This window comes from Erithacus rubecula (assembly GCF_903797595.1).
Source record: "Erithacus rubecula genome assembly, chromosome: 2".
In the NCBI taxonomy this organism is placed as follows: Eukaryota; Metazoa; Chordata; class Aves; order Passeriformes; family Muscicapidae; genus Erithacus; species Erithacus rubecula.
Genome location: NC_136685.1, coordinates 100,909,611 through 100,928,874, shown reverse-complemented (window position 1 = coordinate 100,928,874; position 19,264 = coordinate 100,909,611). Strand labels below are relative to the sequence as shown.

Genomic DNA, 19,264 nt, shown 5'->3' with positions numbered 1-19,264 from the left:
CATGAAATCACAGTTTCCATGTCTGTCTGTCTGTTCACATCGCTCCCCCCTCTTTCCAATTTCAGCTGAAGTCACCACAGGGATAGAGATAACAGCAAAAGCCAAGTTCCTCCAAGGTTCCTGGAAACAGCTGGAGAGATACCACTCCCACCCTTGGCAAGGGACAGCCCGGTCAGGGAGCTCAGCCCACAGTGGATACCAGAATATCAAGAGCACAGCAGCCTGCAGCAGCCCCAGGTGCAGGCAGGATTTTCACAGCTGTGTGCACCCATGTCCAAGAGCTGGGAGCACGTGCAGATCCCAGCACTCTGAGCTTGGACAGAGCTCCAGGCTGTTCCCTGTGCCAGTCCCAAGGAGAGCCACTGTCACTTGTGTTGTCTATGACCAACCTGTTGGTTGGTCGTCCACTGATGCTTGGATCTTGTGGAGCACTGGGCTTTATTACAGGATCTAACTTTCATTAGGATGCTGGAGAACAGGGGCTTTTTGCCCAGTGAGCAATCAGGACTGTATCCCCTCAAAGCCACAGCAGAAATCCCAATTCTGTCCCTGATGCAACACCAGAAAATCCCTGAGTATTCAGAGTGCATGAGGACACTACAAAAGGCAGAGAAGTGGCTGTGCCTATACAGCATCATTTAAGGTGCTGCAGAGACTCTCAAAAGAAAGAGCATAAACCAAAGTTTGTGCCATGTCATGTGCAGCAGTGCCAGGAGAGATGAGGTGCAGCCTGGGCAGATACAGGACAGTGAATATTCAAGTTTCAGGAGCCATTCACAGCCTATAAATTACAAAAACCGTAGTGAAAGTTAGGGGAGGAAAAACAAGTGAAGCTTCATCAGGTTAGAACTGTGCTACTCTGTGCTGGCACTCAGGGATGCTGGACACAGAGAGTATGTCCAACCTCCTTAGGTATCCCGAATGGCAGAGAGGCAGCTTTGACCAATGCGGCTCCTCAGCATTGACTTAGGAATTGTTCGTGTCAACAGAGCTGGTCGGGGTGTAAGAGGAATCCGACAGCTTTCCTGGGAGCTGGAGGTGGGGGTTCACGGCTTGACTGGCAGGTGATGGCCCTACGAATGTTACATTATTTCCCTATTTGGCCTAAATGTCGGTGCTGGACAAGGGGCAAGGCTGCAATTGAAGAACCAATCAGGAGGACAAGGGGAAAAGGAACAGCTAATGGACGCTCTCAAAGGATCGCAAATGCTTTTCTTTGATGATAGCCACGTCCGAGCCAAAGCCACACAGCACAGCTCTTTGCTGGATGCCACCATCACATCAATATGTTATTCTCACCTTCCCTTTTCTAAACAAAAGCGCACCCCTTTTCTCTGCGATAGTGACAAAAAGCACGTGAATTCCTAGGTGGGTGCCAGGGGACCACACAGAGAACCCCAGCCTCTCCCAGCCTTCATTTCCATTGCCTGACTTGCGAATCTCCAACATCTGAGACCGGAGGAATGAACAGGTTCCTGCAAAGCGCAAGCGAGAAGGAGCCCTGAGAGCACACGCTCTAAACCACACGCCCGTGACCTTGTGATTTTACTACAGCTTTCATTTTCAGACTCCAGTCCTCCCCAGTGCTTGCTGCATTTCTGCAACATTTTGGCAGTTTGCTCTCGCCTTGGAGACAGAGCGGAGTGTGGAGTTGTTTTGTATGGCTCGGCGGGGAGGGAAGCAACAAGGCTGTGAATAAAGAATTAAACTCAAGATGACGGAAGAGCCCCAGCCATGCTTCCACCTAGACAAAGCCTACGTGATGAGCGTTGCTTAATGCCAGCCCTTAATAACGCGCGCTGCAAGAGACGAAAATGGGAATTTCGGCGTGGCTGCAGGTGCCTGCGAGCACTCACCTCGGGAAGCGTTTCCAGGCAGGAAAAGCAGCCCCGCCAGGCGGAGGCACCGCACCCCGCCGCGCTCGGGGGAATGCTGTGCCCCAAACCCCCCGGGGAGGGAGATTTGCCCCAGCCCCCTGCCCGACCCCACCTGCCCGGCAATGCCCGGCTCTCGGGCTGGGGGGGAGGAAGCGACCCCTGCCGCAGCCGCGCCTCCCGTCGCGACATGTCGCGATTGGCCGCCGGGGGAGGGCGGCGAGCCCCTTTCGCCTGCCCAGAGGTGCCGCGGCTGGGCTGTAGGGAGCATCGCCGGGTGTGTGCAGCGAGTGCGAGCATCCTGCCCCCGCCTGCCCACCGGCTCCCGCACGGCCCCGGGTCCCCGCGCCGCCTCCCGCAGCCTCCCCGGCGCTCGGAGCGCTGAGGGAGCAGCCCGGGGCCGGGCCGGGGCGGGGGCCGGACGGTCGCGGTCCTACCTGGCGGGGAGCGGGAGCGGGCGGCGCCGGGGAGGCTCAGCGGCGGCGGCGGCAGCAGCGGGGCATCGCGGCGGGGCGGGCGGCGGAGCCCCGGTGCGCGGCTGCGGCGGGCGGGCGGGAGGGAGGGAGGGAGGGAGGGAGAAGGGAGGGAGGGAGGAAGGGAGGGATGGAGGGATGGATGGAGGGAGCGCGCACACACACACCACACACGCACACAGAGACAGAGACAGACACACAGACACAGACACACAGACACAGGCGCGCCCCGGGGATGCGCTCAGCCGGCCCGCCCCGCAGGCAGCCTCCCCTCCCTCCGCATCCCTCCGCCGCGATGCGCGGGCAGCCAGAGACCCGCCGGCCCTCCTCCTCCTCGTCCTCCCGCTGCTGGAAATATTTCCCGAATTCCTCCTCGGATCGAGGGACTTTGAAAGGCAGGGCTGGTTGCGGACCCACCCCCAGCAGCCCTCCCCTCCCTGCTTGGGCCAGTCCCCAGCCCTGCCCTGCCTGCCCCTAGCGCTGCCCGGGACGGTCCCCATCCTCCATCCCAGCCCACCCCACCCGGGCTGGTCAGTTCCTGCCCACATCCCCCCGGCCGACCTGCAACCTGCCAGGGCCATCCTGAACCCATTTGCACCCTTCGGGAGGGAGAGAGCCCTGGGAAAGATGGACAGAAGGGAAGCGTCTGTGTGTCTGTGTCTGTGTGTCTGTCTCTGTGTCTGTGTACAAGGAGTGCCTTGCTGTGAATGTCCCCGTGTCCCACAGTGAGGAGCTGTGGGGAGGAAGGAAGTCAGGAGCATCTCAAGGGGACCTGGGTTGGCGTTCACCCCCCTCCTTCACATCCTCAGATTTGTGGCAGGGCTCAGCAGGGGATTTGGGGTGACAGGCAAGGAGCCTGTGGGTCAGCTAGGACCCTCCTGGGAGCTGGACTCACATCTGGCAGCTGGGTCAGCCCCTGAACCCACAGAGCCTCCTGTCCCCACAGGAGAGTCCTGCAGGAAGGCAGCAGCCTGGCACAGAAGGACTTGCTGCACCTCAGGCTGACCAAAGTGTCCTTCCTGTGGGCAATTCCCCTTTCACCATGCCTGAATGACTCCTCCACCCTTCGCTGGCTCCAGCAAGGAGCAGATGAACCCATTGTCCCACCCTCCAGGCAAAACTCTATGACTTTAGGAACTTAAAATAGGACCAGAGCTAATAACTCACACACTGGTGTGCAAGTACCCAGTGACCTTGATGAACCCTCTATGCTCAGGTCCTCAGGTGCAACAAGAACTGTGGGGAAGCAGAGACATTGTTTTAGCTCCTGCACCCTCTTACACCTTCTTCCTCTTATCTTGTCAGCTCTGCCTGTAATTTTGGTCACCACTGGCAAGAGAGCAATCCAGAATTTTACCTTTTCACCTTTGAATTTCATTTATTCTTTTCTTACTAGCTTTCAAAAAAATTATTTTTTAAGATTTTTGCCCCACCATGTTCTTCAGCAGAGATGGAAAACTAAATTTCTCTGTTCAACATGAGGGGTAAGATACGGATAATGTCACAAAACTCCTTCGTAAAGCACTTTGTGATGAGATGACCAACCAACAAACCAGCTATTTGTAATTAGTGTTGCAGCAGTTATGGATATTATTTAGTTATTTCATTTAGTTTATTGCCTACATATGGAATGAAAGGCATTTCCATATAAGAATTTGGTTTAGAAAGAAACATGACTTTGTGTCCAACAGCTAACTCCGATTTTCTGCCTCACCTCTTTTGATTTAAAACTCTTTAGAGGAGGAATAAGTTTGCATCTGGCCATGTGTGGTACTTTAATGGTACTCAGTTCTCCCAGCAGGACCATTGATATAAAATGAGCACAGCTAAATGTGTGCAGCATGCACAGTGCTGTGCTGGGCTCAGGAGCTGAGCAGAGCAGTGTATGTGTATCAGTGCCATTTGGTTTGGCAGGGGCTGCAGGATGCAAGGCACTGCACAAGCTGGCATGGCAAAAGGATAGTGTGAGCAGGAAATTTTGTCATGGTTGCAGCAAACACAATCCCTGCTGGTGCTTTTCATCCTGCACACTGAAATCCAATCACTGCGCCACTAAGCAGTGGAACTCAAATTTTAGTCATGGAGTTCTCCCTAAAACTCCCTAATTCCCTCAGTAATGTTGCTGACCTACTTCCCAGCTCTTTCAGTGAATACAGTGCCCAACTCCTCTGGATCCCCAAGACTGTGCTAACGGGTATCCACTGGTGAGCTGCCCCCTGAAGAGCCAGGCACGCCCACGGCTCCTCCGGACTCACCTCTCTCCGCAGTTTGCAGTGTGTGCTCCTTTCTCCCAGTCCTGCCTCCTGCTCAGAAAGGCTCCTCCTCAGAAGGGCTGCTTCAGCTGCGGGATTTTTGTGACATTCCAGGGGAGCTGAAGAAAACAAAGAGTTTGTCAGTGTTTGTGTTGATGCTCATTAGTTCATGAACCCTCTGTTTCCACCCAGCCCTAATGGCACTGGGACAGAAAAGGTGAAGCAGCACTATCCCATCTAAACATGAGCAGCTTTCATCTGTCTGCTTCAAAAGAGACTGCTTAGGAGGAATATGAGGCTGGAAGGCTTGGAGAAGATGTGCCCCACTCTCCAGTCCCTCACACACCCCTTTCCAGGCATATTTAGACCTTCATTTCTTACAGTCTCCAAGAGAAAGGTGGAGCTGGCTCTGAAGGAAAGGGTGGAAGCTGGATTGGGAGAGACAGCGAGTCCAGCTGCTGAGAGGAGATGCTGTGCTCCAGGACTGCTTCCCACTGCAGTAGCCATGGTTTCCACAGTGCTGAAGTGGTGGCTGTGGCAGAATGGAGCACTGCATGGGCTGTGAAATCTGCTGGGTGAGCTGAGCAGACACTCCTGCGCTCTGCCTGATGCTCTAGTCAAAAACACAACAAGACTGCTCGTGTCCTGACACAGCAAGTTTTGCCACGGGGTGGACACATCCATGCTTCAGCATTCCTGGACTGTGCTGAGACAGGCAGCAGTTTGCTCCAGCCACCTCCACCTACCTGCCACTCTTTGCAGCCATGCACCCACCACTGCAGCCATGCTTACAACCACTAATCACTCCTCTCAAAATCATGGAGATTCTCATGGCAATAGTAGCGAATGGCTCATTCATTCCCTCATTCATTCATGCCCACTCACAGCTCTCTCCCACAGCAGCCTGCATCTCTCTGCAGTTACTGGAGGAGGTTTCTGGGAATTGTCTGCATGTGCACAGCACAAAAGCAATTCCTGCAAAGGTTGGGGTTAGTGGGCTGTGGAACCGTGAGCACGGGACAGAATAGTGCAGGCCAATTCTCTGCATGGTGCCTTGTGGAAAAAGACATCTGACCTGCTGCACAGTTTAGAGGAGGGGGACACAAAGCCTCAGGCATTTTTTTTGCCTGGAAAATTTCTGTCTTATATTCCCTGTGAGAGAGAAGAGGTCAGGGCAATGTTTAGCTCAGCCAAAGCATGTTCATCTCCGAGGAGCTGTCCTACCACCCTTTCTCATCCCTCTTTGGAGCACCTCCTCAATGGAATGCTTGGTCTCAGATGATGCTGGAGCATAACCAGTGAGCCTGATTTAGCTGCTTATCTCTGGTCATGGCTTTCCTCGAGGCCCTCAGGAGATGCCTGAGAGGTCCTGCAGAAGCAGATGGGTTGTCACCTCTGCTTGCCATCCATCTGCCTTTGCTCCTTGCTGCAGCAACTGGAGCATGCGCTCCCTGAACATTCTCTGGCTCTCCTATGTGTTCTTGGCAGAGACCTGGAGATCCCTGGAGAGTGGTGTTTCTAAAAGAGATGCTTAGAAACATCGTTTGCAGCAATTTGAGCACTTCCTTTCACCGACACCTTCAAACCAGCCTTTGCTGTTAGGAGGATAAATCAGGCATTTAGAAATGTGGCAGATGGAGTGGGACACAGCAGTGAGTAGGCAGGGCAATTTTGTGTGCTGGACATCAATATATTTCTTTTTGAGCTCTCTAGGCAGTGCCTCCTTAACTGTTTCTCAGTACCTGGTGCAGTCTGAGTCCCGATGATCCCGTGGAGGTCTGATTACATCACAGCTGTCCATCAGCCAGCCAGGGGGCTTGGATGTGAAAGGTGTTCCTTCCCTGGAAAACTGAGAGTACACACCGCACCCCAGGGAGGGAGGAGGCTGTGTTCGATGGAATGTTTTGCCACACCTGTGAAAAATGGGCAGTGTGTGATTTCCTGTCACTCCCTTTCTTTGAGAGCCTGCAAAGGTAAATGTAGAAACAGAGCTCGTGCCACTTTAGAGATTCCCCCAGATATTTGCTCTGTTCTGTGTTTTATGCATGTTTAAACAATAAATCCAGAACACTAATTCATGAGCATAGCATTTAACAGCTTGAGAGAGTGCTTTCCTGGAAGAAGCATTAACTGGCCAAATTTTGCAGATTTTTTTTTTTTCATTTGCTTATGTGTAACAGGCAACAAAAGTATACTTGCACTGGAAACCACCTGCTGCATGAGGACTGAAAGGAGTAGTTAGAGGGGCTGGACTTTAGTTTGGGAAGCTTGGAAATGGGGAGAGTTGCACATATTTTGCAAGCATTTGGGCTGAAAAACAAGCCACACATTCTTCTCTTCAAATTCTGCTTCACGGTCTTACTTCTCTTTTTGGAAAAAAACCTGCTTTCTGGTCACCAGGCATGTACAGGAAAAATTCAATATGTGCACAGAATGACTTCAGCAGCTGGGCTTATTTTGAGAGATGTGCAAGGTGCAAACTGCCTCCTCACTCTTCTCAAAGGGGTAGGAACAAAAAAGCCTTCTGGCAGCTGCCAATTGTCTTACCACTGTGCATGCTAATACCAGCACCTCACTTCCACTTCTCAGGCAAAACCAGCTCCCAGCTGGAGTCACTGAATCACTGGGAAATGAAGGACCAGATGTCCCCTGCTGAACTGGCTGTCCCTTAGCATCATCTCCTAGCAAAACCATGACATCAGTGAAGTTTTGTTTTGCTGGTATAAGACTTCAGAATGAAGGGACCCAAAATGCAGGTGCTAGGTTGTCTGAAATGTGTTTCCCAGTGAAAGCCATAGCCCAATGACTCTGCTGCTTCCCTGCAGAAGGACGTGGAAGTGCAGTGTGCCAGCCCTGGGGCAGCACTGTCATCAAACAGGCTCTAGCACTCTCCAGCTGACACTCCAGCCCTCTTCACTACCATTCCAAGGTCTGGAAAAATTTTGGTTGAAAAAAGAATTCCCCCCATCAAGCACAGAATTTAAAAGTAACAAATAACACGTTTTCTGGATTTGTCTTCTGCTTTTGAGCCCTAGAGTTTGGTGCTTTCCAATTTACTTGGCAACCAGAAGTCAAAAAGCTGTAAGAGTGCTGAAATAGTAATCACATGACTCCAGGAGTGGGACTTCCAGAAAAACAGAAGTGCAAATACCATGTGGCACTGTCTGGGAGCTATGTCCTGCAAACTGGGGATAGTGAGGCTTCCTCTGCAGCTCTGGTCCTATTCCTCCTCTGATCCATGAGCAAGGTTCCCATAGTTACCAGGGGGAAGCACAAGGCAAATCAGATGTAGTGCATGGCTCTGGCTGTGGCCCCTGGTTGTGAAAGTAATTTGGCCTCCTCTGTATCATCTGTTTGCCAGGCTTCAGCCGGGCTGGGTATTCCAGGGAAAATAGCTTTTTTTATTAAAAGAGAGATGTGACTGGCCTCAGCTGCACAAAGCACCGTATTTGCATTTAATTTTTATATTCTAAATCAAGAAAGCTGGTGGAACACCTTTCAAAAGCCAGGCCCATTGGGTGAGAGGCTGTGCAATGACTTCTGCTAAAGGGAAATTTTCTTCAGTGTGGTGGGCTCTGATCTGCTGTCCTGAGGGTGGTCAGAAATGACTTTACCAAGCTCTGCCTCAGTCCTGCTTTGTTTCACCTCCAAGTGGCCTTGCCTGGCGAGGTGCCCCTCCAGCACAAGCTCTGCCAGAGATGAGTCCTCGAGTCCTGGGGACAGGGGAATGTGTTGTCTCTGTCAATCAGTCAATTTTAGGCCACAAGGACCCAAATGTGGCTGGAATTTCTGTGCTCATTGGTCTTCCCAAGGCACTTGGGGAAATCCTGTGTCCTTGCTCCTGGTTGACTTCCCCCCTGGGACAGCTGAGACAACAGCAGGGTTCTTTCCCTAGTTTCCTTCCCTACAGCTGAGTTTGCTGGCCAGGGACTCACACTGGTGCACACACAAATCTTGTGCTGTCTGGGCACAGTGTGCTCTATTTCTTCTGTTTTCATCAGAAAAAGTATGAACTAAAAATGCTCCTCCTCTCTGTGCTGCCTGCTTGAGCAGTACTGAGGCAGAAACCAATGCTGCATGCCCTGAACACAGGAATTGAAGCCCTGCATGTAAAGGGCATTTACAAAAAAAAAAAAAAAAAAAAAAAAAAAAAAGCAAGCCAGATGTAACTTCCTGATTACATAGTGGTTAAGTGGTTATGGGTTTGAGGGTTTTGCTGGACACTTTGGAGATATGAAACTGCACCATTTGTAAGACCGGATTCTCCTTTCAAATTTCCATGCTGTCACGTGCTAGTCTGTTTCCCCCTTGGAATTTCAAAAAGAGCCTGTTTAAAAGCTGGTCTGAGCTGGATGTTTTTATCATGTCTTTCTGGGTTCTGATGATGCTTTAAAATGATTGAAGATGCTTCTTTGCCACCATGGTTAGCAATCCCCAAGTCCCATAAGGAAATCTTCTGCTTTTATGGGAAGCTCTACCCAGCTTCTCTGCAATCTGTTTTGGTTCTGAGGCTGTAGAACCGGTTCTCTGGTGTGTAGGCAGCTGTGTGTTTGGTAGAGCAGTGTCTTACAGGCCTGATGGGAATACAGGATTTCCCTTTCCATTCAGCTCCCTTCCACGTGCACCTCAATCACTCAGGAACTTTCTGCCCCCTGCACCTCAAGATACCAGTGTGGCATTTTGGTAATTGTGCCAGGGCTGCTAAAAGCACCTGGATTTTATTTGCCATTGGTATATTCCAGAGTTAACAGCTGTATTTATATGACCAGTGGCATCAAGAAAGCAGGCAAAGATGCAGGAGAAATAAGAGAAGTAAGAGGTTTTGAAGACCTGGTTCGAGAGGAAACATTGCAGGAATGCAAACTGACAAATCAAGAGGAGACATATATCGTTGCACCATCTGAAAGAGTAGATGCTTTCCATTCCTCCTGTTGACATGATAAGAAGTCAGGGGGTTAAACTACAGGCAGGGACACTGAAGTTTGGCACAAGGAAAAACTTCCTATAGCCATGAGAGTAATGGTGCAGGCAGCTGGGCTGTCTGTAAAGAGGGAGAGGTGTGTATTTCATCACTGAAGGGTTTTGAGATCAGGATAAGCAAACCTCAGATCAGGTGTAGGTGACCTAGTTCTCAACATCATTTCACCAGAAAAATGAATCTGAGAGGTGGACAATCAGGAGACATCCAGCACATCCCAAAGAGAAAACCAAGATTTTGATTAGTCTGAAAGGAAAGAAGACATGCCTTTAGGATTTGGGTAGAAATCTGGGGTTTCAGAAGAGTCAGAACATTGAAAATTAGGACATGCTGGGAGAGCACAGTGGAGTCTAGGTGGCCATACTGTCCAATTTCCCACAGCCTGGGAGCAGACTGACCTTTATTCCAGCTGGCAGCCAGTTTCCTGGGTGGATGAGCCATTGAGCTCACAGGACACCAGGGAAGAGAGCTGATGGCTGCTCTGAAGCCCATGGCATATCTCACTTGTGTTTTGTCTTGTCAATGCTTGTTCCAGGCTGTTGTGGTTTAGTAATGGTATTCCCCAATTTAATAGAGCCACTGAAGCCATGTGCTGCTCCCCTGTCCCAGCTGGAGGCACAAAAGGCAAAGATCATGGGCTGAGATGAGAACAATTTACTGGAAACAGCAGAAAGAGAAGAAAATGAATGGTAACAGCAACAATATCAATTTCAAAAGCGTACAAAGAGATAGAGTGATTCACATGCCAGTATGCTCATGAGGGAGCCATTTTTTGTAAAGGCAGATAGTGATGAAAAAATGCTAATTGTTTTAAACTAAAAGAGAAGAGATTTGGATTAGATGTTAATAAGAAATTCTTTACTGTGAGGGTGGTGAGGCACTGGCACAGGTTGCCCAGAGAAGCTGTTGATGCCCGATCCTTGGGAGTGTGTCTGGCCAGGTTGGATGGGTCTTTGAGCTGGTCTTGTGGGACCATGGCAGGGGACTGGAACTGGATGATCTTTAAGCTCCCTTCTAACCCAAATCATGCTGTGATTCTATGAAAACAATGTATTTATTTTAATATCAGGGTTAACCCTGACTTATCTAACCCTGACTTAGCCCTGACTGGCTGTCTGGCAACATGAAATAAAGGTATGAGAAGCTACCAGATCCTGCAGTTGTAAGAAGAGGGTTGATGTACATGGAGCTGACCATGTCTGATCAGTAGCTACACTGACCAGACAGCGGCAGGAAAGAGAAATATTGCTGATAATAAAGGTGGGGTGCCAACCTAATAATTGGTTTGTCTCAGTGTGATGGGCTCGATAAAGAAGCAGAACCCTGGAAGGAAAAAAGAGGCAAAACCAAAAATATAAGCAAGTGGCACAGTCAGGAGTGATCTGGGGCCTTTGGCCATCTGTGTGCTTGATTGTGGCAAGGTGACAAATGAGCAACACAGGTGTGGGGCTGTACCTGAAGCCAGCCAGGTCACAAACATCTGCCACATCCAGCACACCCCCAGGTCCTCAAGAGCCTGACTCAGCACAGGGCTTCCTGCAGATGGCTTTGTGTGCCACAGACCCTGCTGAAGTGAAGTGTCTGCACAAGACACTGCCACAAAGGAAGGGACACACGTCAAGTGACATCCATGCCAAAGGCAAGAAATGAAGTTACAGCTCAGGATGAAGGCAGGGCATCTGTGCTGGCAAAAAAATCAACTTTATTAAGGTTGGAGCCTTCAAACTTGTCTTGCTCTGTGATTTTCCATAAGTTGCATACATCAAGGCACGTTTCAAGATAATCAGACCGTCTGTTTCAAAGAGAAGAATGCTAAAATTTGTTCTTATCAGCAATGCTGATAAGAACATGTTCTTATCAACAAGGACAGAAAATGTCTAGGAAACATCAGTAGTGGCACAGCTTGTAATGCCTGCAAACTTGTCTTGTTTTGTAGAATTCTTCTAGATCTGTGCCTCAAAGCATGCTCAAAATAGTCTGCCTGGTTAGTTTTAAGGCAAGAACATTGAAATATAGGGTAAAAGGCTGAATACCTTGTTAGTGGATTACTGTGGAGATACATCTTCAGGCATTTTAACACTTTAAGGCTCTTTCCAGGTACACATGAAGGAGGTGCACATACAGACAGACTTGTCCTGGCCTCTAAAAATGCAAGGACTCTCACCAAACTATAAATCCTCAGGTGGGTCTTTGGTGGTTTATTTCAGTGGCTTTAAAAATCTAAAAAGGGTCTGACAAATTTTTCTAAAATAGTCATGACTTGTCCTGAATCATAACTGATGATTGATAACTTAACAGACAAATCATTGCCCACTAAGCAGATTTTCAGTGGCAAGCAGAACAAAGATTTCTCTTCTCTGACAATAAAAGGTTCACATCCCCCACATGATCCCCATACACATCTCCATAGTCTTTGCACATATTAGCAACAGAGAACCTTCAAGATTAACTCTTTTGTCAAGATTAGTTTGGACGCATGTCACACTTCAGGGGAAGGGTGAGGTTATTAGCAAGGCTCTAAAAAACTCTAAAGTGTCGGTTACTCTTGCTCTCAAAACTTCACTTACAATCAAATCAGCTCGAGCCAAAAGGCAAATCTCTCAGTTATCAAGAAAGATGCTTTGTGGGGCATCTCTTTTCCACAACCAGTGGCTAAAAGAGCAGGATCACAGAAGGTTTTATGTTGAAAAGAGCCTCTAGGATCATGAGTCCAGTTGTTAACCTAACGCACTGAAGTCCATCACTAAACCTTGTCCCCAACCACCATGTTTGTGCATCTTTTCAACACTCCAGGAATGGTGATTCCACCATTTCCTAAATAAATAAACAGGACTCATCCCAATAATGATTGCTGGGGAACACCCCTAGTGATGGGAGGAACTTTTACACATGTTTGTTTTCCAAGCAGCCCAATGGGATTTGTCCAGCATTGAACATGGCAGGATCACAAGGATACAGTGAGGTGCTAGACCTTGTTGTGCTAAACCTTTGAGTAATGTAGCCAGAGAGCAAAGCAAGGACACCTCACACAGCTGCATGTCTCTCTTTTTGCAGTGTTTTTCTCATGAATTAAGGCTACCAAGGAGATTTGGAAAACATACTAGGATTCCACAAAGAATTGGTTCATCAGGGGCTTGGAAAACCATGCATAAGAGGTAAAATGCTCAAAGTTAAACTTATCTCCTTGGTCAGGACACGCCTTCTGCCCTGTGCATGTGTCTTACATCTGAAAGATGTCATAGCAGGCAGCACAGCAGCAATAAACATCATTATTGTGGACACTCAATAAAAATGGGGACCTGCTTATCCAGATGGGACAATCCACAACATCTGTCTTGCTCCCAAACTGGGCATTTTTCCTGGACAGAGAATGCTTTCAGAGCCTTGTATCAAGTAGCTATGTTCTAGATCTGTGAGTTCATCTTGAAATAATAGTTGGCAGCCCAAAGCAATGTAACATTTAGCATGCTTTACAGGACCATATGGAATAAGTTACACTGGAGTAAAACAAACACCACTCTCTCACATCCAGTGTTATTGTTAACAACTTACTGGGCTGTGTGTGTTTTTCAGCAGCAAGGATGACTCACTAAATAACAGGATAATACCATGGATCACTAGCATGTTGTGGTCTGTGGCCACAGGAAGGGTTTACTTTTATTGAGCACAAGTTGGCAGTCTCAGCACACCAGCAGCAAATCCAGAAGTTTATTGCTGCATCTAGGGCAGAAGCATAAGATCTCTGCTTGGAGCCTTTCCCTAAGCCAAAAAAATAACATGGGATAATTCTCCTATCATGCTTGCCAGGCTGCAGCAAAAGCAAGGGCTGGGAATTAGAGGCTGGAAAAGTAGTTGTCACCTTGGATTTGCTTCCTTGCTCCAGCATGTGGATATGGCAAATGGTGATGCTGGGAGGGGGCTCTTTCAAAGAGATGGGATCCCTGCTCCCACACTGGAGCCTGGATGCCTCTTTTAGAAAGAGGTGTCAAATCAAGCAGGTTTGGAAGGGTGAAGAGGTTGTAGGGCAAGAGATACATCCGTGCATCAAACCCCAGACCCCCGCAGAAATCCTGAGGGTGGTGAGGATGCCTTAGGTGGACCAGCACAACACACCAGCTGCTTCATGACTCTTCAGGCTTCTCTGCCTGAGGCTGAAACCATGCCCAAGTCATGGTGGGCCAGGCCCTTCATCACCTCCACTGAGCTCATGTGCTGTCCCTTGCTTCCTAAGGCTTGTTGAGGTGTGAGATCTCCCTGTGTAGCCTGGGAGACCTCGGTGTCTGCAGGGGTGTAGTAGCCAGAAGGGGACATAGTTGGGACTGGAAGGTTTTTTGGTGCCCCCTCACATCATTGCCAGGGGAAAGGGAAACTCTCTTGGGCAGAAGGGGTTCCCCCTGATGGAGAAAATGTGGCTGAGGGAGCCATCAGATATCAAGCGAGTGGGCCTATGTGAGTTGTTTCTTTTTTCTCCTCGGACATTCAGCATTATTGCTGTTACCGTTCGTTTTCTTATCCCATTGCTGTTTCCAGTAAATCATTCCTATGTTAATCCCTGATCTTTGCTTTTTGTTCCTCCAGTTGGAGGGGAGAGGGAGCAGCACAGAGTGTTTTTAGTGGCTGTATTAAACTGTGCTCCTAAACCACAACAAGGGAGCATTTCCTGTGCTGTTTCCAAGAGGGACTCAAGGAAACCTGACATAGAAAGGCAGCAATATTTTTGCAGCCCCATTCTTGCACTTTCCATGTTTTCTCATTTTCACATTTTCCTCCATTTTCCTGCTTTTGCTTATATAAGAGGGTAAAAAACTCAAACTGATGTTCCAGTGGAAGAAGGAACATCTCTCTGGAAGAGCAGGAAATGATGTGTGGTGGTGCCATGCAGGATTAGTCTGCAGCCTCCGTGGCACATTGGGGTCTGTGGGATAACCTGGGAAACACCACAGGGACAAACTTCTGGTGAAACTCACCCTGAGAAGAGCTCAAAAGCCCTGGGGGACTGATGACAGGAAAAGGATTTTATACACTATTCAGTGCACTTTATTCCCATGGGGAGTAAAGCAACCCAAGTGATGAATCTCCTGCCTGGTAGGGGAAAATCTATACCTGAACAGCTCTCTTGGCAGAAGAAGTTCCTGAGCATTTGTCCTTTTTTTGGTTATTTAGAGATAAGTCATTAATCATTGTTAAGCTGAATGGAATCCATACTAGTCTTCCCGCTGTACCTCTACCCAATACTCACATTTTGTAGAATACCAATTCTGTTAGCATTTTCTTTCTCCTATGCCCATCTTTCTCCATAAATAAGCTGATTTGGAATCTTCCAGAGTGAAATGTTCTTCTCTTCTCTTCTCTTCTCTTCTCTTCTCTTCTCTTCTCTTCTCTTCTCTTCTCTTCTCTTCTCTTCTCTTCTCTTCTCTTCTCTTCTCTTCTCTTCTCTTCTCTTCTCTTCTCTTCTCTTCTCTTCTCTTCTCCCTCTCCCTTCTCCCTTCTCCCTTCTCCCTTCTCCCTTCTCCCTTCTCCCTTCTCCCTTCTCCCTTCTCCCTTCTCCTTCTCCCTTCTCCTTCTCCCTTCTCCCTTCTCCCTTCTCCCTTCTCCCTTCTCCCTTCTCCCTTCTCCCTTCTCCCTTCTCCCTTCTCCCTTCTCCCTTCTCCCTTCTCCCTTCTCCCTTCTCCCCTCCCTGGGTCTCTGGAAAAGACTCAGCTAGAGACATCACAAACTGAAACCTGCATTTTATGATAGCAGTGTCAGAGTTCAGCATTCCAAGGATTTGGGAGAGATCCTAAAAACAAACATCTCAAACTCAGGAGGAAGTTCAGCATTAAATATAAGAGAAACCCAAATATGTTGAAGAATGGCGATCAAAATAACTCCAGCTTTGCCCTGCAGTGACCCCATGCAATAAGAATACATTTATGATTAGATAACAATGATGGTTGGAGCCCTAAATAGGAATAAACTGAGTTTTGAAGACCTCCAGGTTTACTATAGTGTTGCTTTTCCCCCTATGTGTTGCCAGAATAATAGTGAGTTCCCTAAAGGATCAACTCCAGAATGAATGTCCACTCATAAATTCCCTGCTTAACTTGCAAATTGTCAGAAAACTCCACCACTACTTAAAGCTGTCATGTTGTTGCCTCTTGCTGTAAGAATAGGAAGATGATATTTTTGCAAGAAAACCAAAGAAGAGAGCTGGACATTTTCAGATTTTTTTAAGAGGTCTTGATTCCTGGACCAAATTAGATTTCAATTGGCAAATGGGTCTGCAGGTTTCTAGGCTGGGAGCAGGCAAAGCCATTGCACAAAGCCCATTTTGCTAGGACATGGGCAATAATGTGTATCTGGCCAGAGAAGTGGATCAGTCTGTCAGAGTGTCTTCAGAATCTGCTCCAATCTTTTGACTTCCTAGAGAAAAGACAGAGATCGTGTCCAAACACCATCCTTCAGGAATAACCATAAAAACATTGAGGTGTCTGGAGAAGGAGAATATGCAGTGGGCTTACTTCAAGTCAGAGCCAGTTTGCAAATTCAGGGTGTAGCTCTCCTCAGATTTCTTTTTGGGGATGCTCTCTTCTTGAGCACACTGTAAACCGCAAAGGCTTTGCCTTCTCACACTAAAATCTGAATTATGTGACTAGCTGTGGATGTCTGGTGCAAAGACTTTCTTCAGATGTGTTGTCTGAACCCCAAGTGTGTTCAGATTAGTTTTTTAAAGCCACTAAGGTTTGGGAGCACAAGCCACCAGTGCATCTAGAGGTCCTGTGTGCCTTGGCTCCTTTCATGAGCCACAGAACACACTCCTGCTCCCTCCAAGTGCCACAGGGTGGGTGAGGACAGCTTTACCCTGGTGAAAGGCCAGCAGGAATAGGAGCTGAGCTTTGCCCTTGATCCTTCACTGCTGGTGAGCTGCTGCCCCTGAGCTGAGGCTGATTGTGAGAAAGAGCAGAGCTCCCCCTTCCCCCTCTCTGCCTGCACTCTGGCAGAGAGCAGAGCGTGGGAGGATGCTCGGAGACTGCAGCACTCATAATGACTAGTCACTTATAAAAGATGTTAGTGATACTATCACTGATGCTTTATGTGGCTCTTTGTATTCATGGCTGGGGTCTGAACGGGATCCCACTGGCTGCACGCAAGGGGCCGAGCAAATCCCAGCGCTACCCATGGCTAATCAATAGTGAATATTAATAGTGAATATTAATAACAGCAGCACGCTGATGATAACAATAAATACCAGTGATAACACAGCCTGCCTGGAAACGCTCCTGAGAGAGGGAGGGGGCACAAAGGCCAGTTTGCCTTGGAGCTGGCAACCAAGAGATGACTCATGCCACCAGGGCTCTGTCTACCCGGCCTCACTGCCTCAGGCTCTGGACCAAATGGAAGCTACAAATTAAATAAATCCCATCTTTTCCAGCTCCATCCTGCCATCCTCTTCCTGGCCTGCCCAGCACAGCTGTTGGGTAATGCCTTGCTCAGGGACTACACGTACCAACTGGTCCTTGTGTCTTTCAGGGAAAGGAAAGCTCACAATCTGGGGTTGGGGGGGAGAGAAAGCAGAAAAAATTGAGAAATAACTTTTATATATCATCAGGTTTACAGCAACCTATGAAGCAGGACCATATCCAATAGAAAATGGAAGCAATCTGAGTAAGAGTGAAAGGCAGAAATGTTATTTCATAGCATTAGCAGCTAAAAGGTTTATTTGTTAGTGACTCACTACCAGTTTAAAAGCTATCTATTGACCCCAGTTATTTAAAGATTGATTTCTTTACCAGCATTCCTGTAGGCAGGTGGCATGTGTTTTAAAGGTACCTCTCAAAAGAAGCAAAGTTCACCTAGCACAGACAAAGGAAACCAGACAAAGAGGGGATGCATATTTCAGTGAGGGTGAAAACCAAGGAAAGTGGGAATATCTGTGGAGATGCTGGCTACATAAGGGAAGATGGGGGCATTGGCCCTTTCAACTGCAGACTCTGCTATGGGGTTACAAGCAAACACTTCCATTATGTTCTTCTTATGTAAGGAAAAGGGAAAGCATTTTCATTCATGAATGGAAATATTTATGACATTTGTGGTTGAGTGATTTCCCTTTATGATCATCCTTCATATCTCTGGAAATCTACAATTTCAATCATACTCCTGATATTATTTTGAGTTCTTTCTGTATAATTTTACTTCACCTGCTCCGATGGTTTTTTTCCAGTCTATTAACCACCTGAAAAATGACAAAGCTTTACCTAGAACTTTGCAGTGGGATTATGAATACTATATTATAACACCTGAAAACACGTGAACTGTTAACCCACCAGCATTTAAAGAAAAACCTCATGTTTAACTGTACCACTATATACCAAACAGACTTTAAGCCAAGGCTATAAAAAACTTTTTTGTGTTCTTTTTAACAAAACACTTGGTGAAGAAAGCCTCTCTGCCAAGGCTCTACTCTGTGTTTTTTGACAGTGCCCAATTCCCAGAGCTGACACATTTCTGTGCTAGTTTGAAGGAGACCTATTACTTCAGTACTTTGGAAACATTCACAACAGCACACAGCTGTTTTCGCTGGAGCTGACTTTCACAACGCTGTTAAAACTGTACCAAAAATCCTTGCACAGGATGTAATCAACCTCAAATCTACAGAGAAATATTGGGAAACTTCCTTCAAGTGCCAAGAAAAACAACAGTGGTTTACAAGAGCTCTTCCTAATGTCCAGTCAGCTCAACCCAAGTGAAACGTGTTTCTCAAAACGAAAGTAGCGAAGAACAGAGAAGAAAAAGCCCTTGACTTTTTAAATGAATTTTTCTAAATAGAAACACAGAGAGGCTCTGACACTGGCAACCATCACTGATCCTTCCTGCCTGCTGAAGCTCCATCATCACCCAGCCTGCAAATCCACTTCTGGAGTGATAAAACTCTCGTTTCCCAACATTTTTCTCTTGCCTCCTTCAGACACTTGGAAAGTTCCTGTCCCTCCAGCGGCAAAGCTGTTATATGTCATGTTTCCCTGCTCAGAGAGCTTAACCATTATCCAGCGACTGGAGCCATCCCATTGCCCCAGATTTATGGCTTTTCCCAGGATGTCAGTCCAACCCAATCCCCAGGTGCTCCCAAGAAACGCCTGAGTTGCTTTTCACTTACCCCAGCTGAGGCTCAGCAGTTGTGGGCAATGCAGAATGGAAAAAAGCCCTCATATGATAGTGTCTCTATATTTACCAGAAAGAAAGGAGCCGGGGTGCTTGTCCTTTAAGTGTCTCTAAAGATGGTTTGCATAGCTGGATCTCAGCTTATCTATGCTTTTCTGCTTTTGCTTCCATACATGGATCTGTTCCCAACAGTAACTCCAAGCTGTCGAAAAGAAGCTATCTGGCAGCTTTCAGCTTCATCTGACACGTAGATGAGCGCGAATAAATAATTACATTTTCTGCTATATATTTTTTTTTTTTTTTTTTTTAATTTGCACCTCAGGAAGACTTTTCTTTTTTTCCTTCTCCCCAGATTAACATTTTGCTGTTTTTCCCAAAGCAATTCCTAGGGGAAAGCAAACAGAAATGACCCAGGCAGATTTTTTTTCTCCCCTTCCCGCAGGCTCACATAATTTCATTCTCATAAATATCTTTTTTTTTTTTTTTTTTTTTTTTTTTTTTTTTTTTTTTTTTTTTCCCCCATTTGCTGTGCTTATAGGTCAGAGTTTT

The 19,264-nt window shown here is 47.6% G+C and overlaps 1 protein-coding gene across 8 annotated transcripts in view; it reads right to left on the bottom strand.

Moving 5' to 3' along the window:
• The window catches only part of SLC8A1 (solute carrier family 8 member A1), a 117,189-nt gene extending 98,365 nt beyond the window's left edge, over positions 1-18,824 (bottom strand). For 5 of the 8 annotated variants that reach the window (XM_079324172.1, XM_079324170.1, XM_079324175.1 and 2 more), the window contains exons 1-2: positions 18,711-18,824; positions 4,603-4,718 (exon numbers count right to left, since the gene is read on the bottom strand). Coding sequence is in view for 1 of the 8 variants with exons in the window: in XM_079324177.1 (XP_079180303.1) it covers positions 18,711-18,763 (53 nt within the window). In the remaining 7 variants the exon portion in view is untranslated. Of the gene's footprint in view, positions 1-2,311; positions 2,547-4,602; positions 4,719-6,341; positions 6,363-18,710 lie in introns of those variants that run through there. The other 3 variants (XM_079324171.1, XM_079324177.1, XM_079324173.1) reach the window with 3 other exon arrangements.
• Between the last annotated feature and the right edge of the window lie 440 nt (positions 18,825-19,264).